The 9187-nt window shown below is 50.0% G+C and overlaps 1 protein-coding gene across 1 annotated transcript; it reads right to left on the bottom strand.

Moving 5' to 3' along the window:
- Positions 1-1005: 1005 nt before the first annotated feature.
- Fzd8 (frizzled class receptor 8) lies at positions 1006-4682 on the bottom strand. The gene has a single exon (XM_021150617.2). It carries the CDS (start codon positions 3926-3928, stop codon positions 1871-1873), a length of 2058 nt encoding a protein of 685 aa, XP_021006276.1. The 5' UTR covers positions 3929-4682; the 3' UTR covers positions 1006-1870.
- Positions 4683-9187: the final 4505 nt, after the last annotated feature.

Raw genomic sequence — 9187 nt, 5'->3', positions numbered from 1 at the left:
TTCAATTAGGAGTGTAAAAGAAGGGAGTTTTGTAATGCAATTGTACAGCAAAGGAAACCGCTTTAAATTGGGGGATTATGTGCAGAGACCACCTGTGGGGCATTCAGAGCCTTTTCTATAATGCACAGCCCAGGCCTAGCTGCCTGCAGGCTGGCTAACAAAGCCATGGAAAGCTGTTGAAAAGGCTGAGCGCACTTGCGCCTCTGGTCTTCACTAACTGTTACAAGTCTTCCTCTCTCTCTCTCTCTCTCTCTGCCTCTCTTTTTTAAAGTAAAAGTCCCACATCCCTTTAATGGAAGAGTGTTAAGGCTCCACGGTGGCCAATTGCTCTGCACCAAGAGGAGCCAGGCAGCAGGGAAAGAAACTTCAGGCTATACAGCACATTCACAGAGGAGAAAAGATCAAAGTTTTCCAAACTCAAAAGACCAAGTTCCCTACAGATTAACCCTATTCATTTAGCTCCTCTTAAAGGAATGATGTGCAGAGCCACTGGGCAGACAGGTAAAAAGTTCAACAATTGCCAGCACATTCTTCTGCTGATTCAACAGCCTTCTGTTCAAATAAATTAGCTTCGTCTTGACAGAGGAACAATAGCTTTTTTCTCCAGGAAAAGCAGCACACTTGGAATACACAAGCAGGGAATGCTATTAAGAAGTTAACCCATTCGTTTAATCTGTTAGCCAGCACCTGCTCTGCTACACCAGATTGTCAAGTGACTTACAGTATAGAGGTGACCTGTGGCCTTAAATACTAACCTCCACATTTCTGAGTGCGGCCAGCTCTGTAAAAGACTAGTGCTTTCAAAATCACAGACTGAAGATACTCATTCACATAGGGCTGCAATGTAAGTGGCATTATATCAGCCAAATAAAACAGGCCAAGTAGAATGGCCACCTTAGCAAACTGTCCATCCACACACACCATGAAGAGCTGTAACCCGTAGGTCAGCAAGGAGAGACCATGAAAAACATCATTTGGGGGGAAAGTGCAAAAACGCGATTTTGATTTCATTTCAACAATGACATTTACTTTGCTAACAGTTTAAGAATTAGAGGTTAACAGGTCTAATGTCAGTACAAAATGGCAAACCAGAATTTTTCCATTTCCTCACATGTCCTCAGCAAGCATAAGGGGAACAATTCAGGAGAGGTGGGGGACAGGGTGGTACTTAAATCATTTATCAAAAGTCTTTTTATTGACAAAATAGAATACTTATATTTGTTCTTACAGGGTAGCCTCTAAACTTTTTACAAGTAATGTACATATTGTATATCTTTGGATATATACATATTTTACACTTTTTTTTACAACCTAACAAATAATTATATAAATACATCCTTTAATGTAAGAAACCCGTATTTACTTGGGGTGTATAATTAAGACATTTCTTGTTTATTTAAGGCATCTGCATCTGCCTGGTCATTAAGAATACCCAAACTGTGCAGTCCCACAAGGTAGCAGTTGTCCCTCCTCTAGGGTGTATGAGGGGATGAATTGATGCAGATGAAGTCGAGGGTGAAGCAGTACCTTGGGTGAAGTCTGCAGTGTAGTGTAGTGCACCCTCAAGACTCATCCAGGGTATCCAGGAGGGTTCCAACTATCCTAACCCACTGAAACCATTGTCTGGGGTAAGTGCTGGGGCATCAGAGAGGAGGGGCTAAGTCTGGGAGGCTTCAATGCCAGGTACTTTGTTCTAAGGGAGTCATTTAAGTCCCCGCTGCTAATGGATACCATTAAGAGTTCATTATCATGCTAATAGCAGTCAACACTGTGAAGGGGTGGGAACCCTGGCCGGTCTGGGGTCCCTTCGCCGCCCACGGGTTCCCCATCCCCCACTCCTCTCCGCCCCTTCTGGGCATCCACGTAGGGTTCAGACCTGGGACAATGGCATTTGCTTAGGGTAAGATACAGAGCTAGCCGTGCCAGACCGCCACGTCAGGCCCGTACTGACGTCGCTGTAGAGGGATCCCCCGCCTCCGCCGTGTCCCCCACCTCCGCCGGGCCCCGGGCCACTGCCCCCAGGGCCGCTGCCTCCAGCGCCCGCGCCTACTGCAGCGCCCTTGCTGGCCCAGCAGCATCTAGTGCACAACGCGCGCCAGGACTCCAGAGTCTTGCCGGACCAGACCCACACGCCCGATGTGATGCCCACTACTAGGCACATGAAGTACTTGAGCATGAAGACCGCGTAATCGGGCCTGCGAGCCTGGTCCGGTTGCAGGTCCCGAAGGCATGGGCAGTTGTGCGTGGCCTCCCAGCGGGGTCGGTTGTGCTGCTCATAGAAAAGGCAGGCGACAACGACGGCAGCGGGCACCGTGTATAGCACGGTGAAGAGGCCCAAGCGGATCATGAGTTTTTCTAGCTTGTGTGTCTTAGTTGGGCCTCCTTGCTGCTTGATGACTGAACGGATTCGGAACAGCGACACGAAGCCAGCTAACAGAAACATAGTCCCAATGAAGAGGTAGATAACCAGTGGCGCCAGCACAAAGCCGCGTAGGTTGTCAAGGCTCTGGTTGCCCACGTAGCAGATGCCCGCCACCGGGTCTCCGTCTACGGAGCTGAGCGCCAGCACCGCGATGGACTTGACGCTGGGCACAAGCCACGCGGCCAGGTGGAAGTACTGCGAGTAGCCTGCTATGGCCTCGTTACCCCACTTCATGCCAGCTGCCAAGAACCACGTGAGCGACAGGATTACCCACCAGATGGAGCTAGCCATGCCAAAAAAGTAGACAAGGAGAAAGACCACCGTGCACAGCGCGGGGCCAGTGGTCTCATAGCGCACATGCTGCTCGACTGCGCCCAGCTCCTCGTACTCGCCGCGCGCGCCCGGGCTGCTCGCCCCCGCTCCCGCCGCCCCTGCGCCAGCCGCCGCCGCGCCGCCCGCACCCCCAGCTCCGCCAGCACCCGGAGCGCCGCCGCTGCAGGCCACTTTCTCATGTCCTGCCACCAGGCGCACCAGGTACCCGACAGACACGAAGAGGTAACAGGCGGAGAGGAATATGATGGGCCGTTCCGGGTACTTAAAGCGCTCCATATCGATGAGGAAGGTAGAGACAGTGGCGAAGGTGGAGACGAAGCAGAGCACCGACCACAGGCCGATCCAGAAGACGGTGAAGGCGCGCTCATCCTGGCTAAAGAAGGGGTTGTGGCAGGGCAGCGCACAGTTGGCGATCTGGCCAGTCTTGACGCGGTTGTAGAGAGGGTGGCGTTCGCTGGACACGCTCACCATGGGCGCGCGGCACTGGCATCCCGGCTCGCAGGGAGCAGCGCCGCCACCAGGGGGCCTCGCCTTCCCGCCGCGCGAAGGGGGCGCAGCCGCCGCGTCCCCGCTGCCCCTACTGCTGCCGCCACGATGTGGGGGCCTGGCCCCTGGCGGGCGGCTGTGGCCGCTGCCAGAGGGCGGCTGCTCGCCGGGCGGAGGCGGCGGAGGCAGGCGGCGCGGTGGGCTGGGCGCGGCTGTGGTGAGGTCGGTGCGGTTGTAGTCCATGCACAGAGTGTCCGGGTTGCCCTGCTCCGGCAACCGATCGCAGCGCATGCGGTCAGGCCAAGCAAAGCCGTACTGGCGCATGAGCGGCGCGCAGCCGGCCTTGGCGCGTTCACAAACAGAGCGACAAGGCGGCAGAGGCTTCTTGTAGTCCTCCAGGCAGATGGGCGTGTACATGCTACACAGAAAGAACTTGAGGTCCGGGGAGCACTGTATCTCCACCAGCGGCCAGAACTGGTGCACCTCTAGGCCCGCCTCATCTTGCGTGTCGTGGTTGAACTGGTTGGGCATGTAAGTGTAGTTGTAACCGATGCCTTTGCACAACGGCACCGTGATCTCTTGGCACGCCAGCTCCTTAGCCGAAGCCGCGGCAGCGCCGCTGGAGCGCTGTAGCACCGCCAAGGCGGCTAGCAGCGAGGTCACTTCCAACAGGTAACCCCACTCCATGCTGCGCGCTGGGACCCCAAGTCCTCCTTCTCCAGGCGGCGCGCAGAAGGGCTCTGCAGTGAGGAATCCGAGAAAAGGGAGAGCGGGTCGTGTCCCACTTTTCTTTGCAGAGGAGAATAGCAATAGTCTATCTCCTTTTCAGGCAGCGACTGTGGCAGCAGGGTTGGAAACCTAGGCAGGAGTCGTCCGGCCCTCCCCCACGCCTCTCCTGGGGTGACCGCCAACGCGCCACAATTCCACAGGGTCCGTCCCGCGCCCCCTGAGTCGCACTCAGTCCTCCCGGAGCGGAGTGGTGGCCCCCGGGCTCATCCTCCCGAGTTCGTGTAGGACCTTCTGCACGCTCAGACACTTCGTATGGCTCCCAGCAGCGAAGACTCAGAGGACGACGCGGCTCAAGTTTCCTTTCTGGCCTCAGTCAAGATGGCTGTGTCTGGCCTCTAGACTCTCGGGTCGGACCTAGAGGCCCCTCTTCGGGCCCGGAGGGTTCATGTCCGTTCCAGGCCGCGCCGCCACTGCCAGAGTTCCGGGCCCTCCTCTGGTCAGGCCGCAGCCTTCTCACTCCTGCGTCGGTTCTCTTGTATCTGCCGCCACCAAAAGTCCACGCCGCGTTCGGGCCACAGTCGGGCGGGGTGCAGGACGTGCTTTCTTGCTAGATCGACAAACAAATCCAGAGCAAAAAAGACAGAGAGGACACCTGAGCACCTTGGTCCCAGCCTCCGCCTCCTCCGCAGGAGCTGCGCCCTTCGCCCAACTTCCCGGCTTTAGTCAGCTAGCGCCTCCCGGCCGGCTCATGAATATTTATACAGCCTGCACTTGGTCTCCTCCCTCTTCTGGGTTCACCAATCCCTGCGCAACAGGGCGGAGTATCCGCGTTCTCAAGGCTTAGCCTTCCTTAAGGAAGTCCGTAGTTTTGGGTCTGCTTTCCTAGCTTTGGGCGGATGGAGAGTTTGTTTTTGGTCACCTTGGGGTTGACTGCACGGATTGAGCATTTACTCAGACTGTCCCCAAAGAGCTCAGTGCTTCAGAGATCTTGGTCGCATATCTCTGAGTCTGCTCCTAGGCTCTAGGACAGTGTTTTTGTAGTGAGTGCACCTCCCGGGGCTCTCTGAATCAGTTTCTTGCTCCACAGACAATACCTCCTGGTTCTAGATGGTCTTGGAAGCACAGTCAGGGCTTCAAGGCTGGTCCAGTTCCAGAGCTAGGGGAATTTAGGGAGAGATTTCCTCTTGGTATTCTCATAACGAGGGCTTCTCAGACTTGGAGATTTGGTGATAGTAGTGAGACTTCTATTGAGGCTAGATGACCAGTTTTGGCTATGACTGCTTGGGAGCCCTTTCTGCGTGCTAGGGTGTGCGGTACATAAGTGTACATTGCTGCGTGACCTGTGGCACTTCAATTGCTTACCTAGAAAGCGGGAGTGATCAAGCCAGATGCCATTGGGGAAGTTGAATTTTGGATGGGATAAAATATATAAATATACGAAACACGTAGACTCAGTTTTTCCTTTCAGACACAAGCATAAGAATTGACACATTGACAACTACCACTGCATTCTCTCTCCATGTGTTACTTTTAAGACATACATACACTCATCTACATAAAAACTTAATATGTGTTTTTGTCTGCGCCTCCTTTTCTGTTGTGAGAGGCAGGGCTGTGTGTTGAACTCAACACCCAGAACCAGAGGAGCGTTCAGCTGTTGCCAGCCCTTTCAGCGTCCACCTTAAGTAGGGAGGAGGGTGTGAGGGGCCAGGGCCTGGCAGGTTCATTTACGCTTGTTAGGGCGTCCCAGGGGGTTGTCTTTCTCCTAGAATGGAGTGTTTATTTTTTTAATTGATGTGCTGTTTCATTTAGCGCTTGTATGGAACTCATGCTGCGGCTGTAATTACTGTAATCTCGGGAATAAGCATTTCAGATAGCTAAGAGGGTGGCAGGCACTCCTGCGGCCAGCCCCCCCCCAGCCCCCCTTCTTCCCTCCCTTCCAGTCCGTCTCTCCCTCTCTCCCTCCCTCTTCCTCTCTCCTTCTCTCGCTCCCTCCTTTCTCTCTCTCCCTCTCTCCCTCCTCCTACCTCCCTCCTCACCCCCACTCCGCGCCCTTCCTCTCTCTCCTCCTCCGGCCTTTCCCCCTTCCACCCTTTCTTTTTGTTTCAAGATTTTTGCTCTTTGTCAGATTTCATAGCAGAACAAGTGGAACTGTAGAACAAAAGTTGGGCAGGGAGTAGAGAAAGAGGACTGCAGGTCCATTCTAGGCTGTGCAGGTTCTTAGGCAGTGAAGTGGTGGCAGCGGCGGGGGCTGTGGGGGGTGGGGCAAGCTAGCAGTTATCTTCATTAAAACAACCTTGTGGCAAAACAAAATTAGCAACCTTGGTGTACTGTGAGTTATAGCAATCTGTATTCCTCATGTTCGCTGCAGTTCAGTGCAACAGCCTTCTCTAGACCCACAGGAAACTTCCTCCCCCACTCCCCAGTAAGCTTTTTCCCTTCCATCCAAGACTGCTGGGTTAATAGATACACTCACCATCTTATTTATTTACTTATCTATCTATTTATTTATCATTTTAAAGTTGAAATCTACTTAGCAGCTTCTTATAGTGAAAACAATACTTCCTACTCTTGAAAACAAGAACTAAAACTCCTTAGAATCCAGAATTCAATGCTTCCGTGAAGTCAGCTGATTCAGCAGAAAAAGGGCCAGGAAAATAAGCCAAGTCGGTCTTTACTTTGTTGTTTGCTTTTCAGCAGATTCTTCCTTCCATCCGAGTTTCGATGTGTGAGTTTGAACATGTAAAGTCACACTGTCTCTGCCTTTCCTGGGTACACAAAGGGCCATTCCCCTACTTCACAGGGCGGCGCAGGTCCTGCACTGATCCTGGGGTACTTGGGCAATCAAGGGAGGCAAAGCCTCTAGATGACTGCGCAGGCGCGGGAAGCCAGACGCCTTCCACCCCCAACCTCCCCCAAACCGCAGGTGGGACGATCCAACTTTCCAAAAGCTACACAAATGGCCAAGTTTCTACTGTTTTTCTTCAGAAGGGAAATGTCAGATATTAAAAAGTTTAGAATTACAGTTTATAAATTGAAGACTTAGGTTAAGCAAGCTGACATTTGAAAACTGAGGCTGAAATTAGTTGATTTTGGCTTTTAATTGGCATTAAAAATTTTTAGAGACAAAATGAATCTTGAGGATGTGGAATGTGGAAAGTTTGGGTAAGAATATTAAATTCACATGAAATAATAAGCAGACAGAAGTCCAGACTTTCCAAAACCATGGGGTATTTGGAGATGACTGATTTGAGACATCAAGCCACATGTAAAAATAAACTGAAACTTACTTTTGAGAAAATACAACAATAACATTTAATACTACTATTAAAGGACTACTTATTATTTCAGGTAGGAGTATAAGAAACCAAAAGCATTATACACATAAGTGTAAGAAAACGGATTTTTTTAAAAAGTAAACCAGCTAGCTTGTGGGGGTCGGAAATAGTTTTAGGAGATAGAAAGCACTTGTCCTGCAGCACAGTAACAAAACATAAGCTTTCCGTCACTATTGCTCTGCTTGCAGTTTGGGGACAAGTTCCTAAGTTCCTGGGATCAATTCCCAGCACTTTAAAACAGAGATAAAAATGTTTCCACTTAATGCATGCTAGACACCATAGACAGCCCATTTACGAAGGAAAGTGTTCTCATGTCCCATGGTAAATCCACATAACACTGCAGGGAGTATGTGGCAAAACCTCAAAAGACAGAAAAGAAGGGGCCTCCACAATTCCCTTTAACCATGTGTTCCCATTGAACTGAAAACTTCAAAGTATGCCCATTTGTGGCACATTCTATATTCCAATGATAGCAAAAGTAAAAGGCATGCATTTACATCTGGAGAAGAAAGGTTTAGAAAATTTGGAATACACTTGAGATTTCCAAGAGTTTCACACTGGTATAAGCATTTCTGGGAGAATGATATGAGGATGTTGCTTCGTGGTGGAGCATCTGCCTAGCATCCTCAACATTGCTGGGTTTAACACCCAATGCCATGAAAACAGAGGACGGGATGTGTACAACGCTTAGCCTACATGTGCTCTGCATTACGCCTGCCACTGCATGCTCCTTGTCATGCTCATTCCTGTAATTTTAGCCTGGTGAAGAGGACCCAGGGGCTCAGAAATTCAAGATCATTCTTAACTCCCTAGTAAGTTGGAGGCCAGGCTTGGGCATATGAGTCCCTGTCTTAGAAATAAATCAAAACACAAGCAAATTGTGACATAAGAGAGGGCCTACATTGGACTTGCAAACTTTATATGCCCCAGTACAGGAGAACCCCAGGGCCAAAAAGGGGGAGTGGGTGGGTAGGGGATTGGGGGGGTGGGTATGGGGGACTTTTGGGATAGCATTGAAAATGTAAACGAGGAAAATACCTAATAAAAAAATAAATATAAATATAAAAAAAAGAGAGGGCCTAAAGTATGTCAATAAAATGATATGTTCCAAAGAGTACATGCTGAACTATTTTATAGCTAATGAAATTTCTCAGGTTATACTAATACCAATTGTTTTCGTTGAAAACTTACTTTGCTTCAGAAAAAGCGATCAAACATTATTTTGTTAGAGCATATAAATAGGGAGATATTGTGGTATGTTTAAATTATGTCCGTCAAATGACATTATCTTCATTCCTCCATAAATAAAGGAACAATTGGGATGAGCTGGTCTTACCTCAATCTATGGTTAAATCAGCAGGAGTGTTGTTGGTCCCCAGTGTACCCAGACACCTGCACACTGAAGATTTGGACACTACCATGATATTATTGGTAGGCAGGGGGAAGCATTAGGAGATTGGGCTAACTTGCTGGTAAAGCAAGTTAGGTCTTTGGGGAGGTATGGTCTTGAAGAGGCTATTGAGAGCTCAGTGTCTTCTCTTTCTCCTTTCTCTTCTTCTGTACCACTGTGAGGTGCTCTCTTCTAGCACACACTCTACGCTGTTCTGTGCCACCTTGCCTTATAGGCCCACCCATCAGAACCAACCAGTTATGGATTAGAATCTCTGACTCTAGTCAAAGTAAATGTTTCCTCTTTTTAAAGCTGGTTGATCTTAGATGCATGTTACTCTAAAAGGAAGCTGGACAATATAAAAGGATTGCTTAAATTTTTAAAAAATTTCTTTCATATTCACAAACTCTCCTAAGGTTTCTTGCTCTCTATTTTCTCCACCTCTAGAGAGAGCCCTGTAAGAGGAAGTGCTCTCAGAGTGTCTGCTGT

This window comes from Mus caroli, chromosome 18 (assembly GCF_900094665.2).
Source record: "Mus caroli chromosome 18, CAROLI_EIJ_v1.1, whole genome shotgun sequence".
Taxonomy (NCBI): domain Eukaryota; kingdom Metazoa; phylum Chordata; class Mammalia; order Rodentia; family Muridae; genus Mus; species Mus caroli.
The sequence above is the reverse complement of the archived record's forward strand: the minus strand, read 5'-3'. Positions and strand labels throughout refer to the sequence as shown.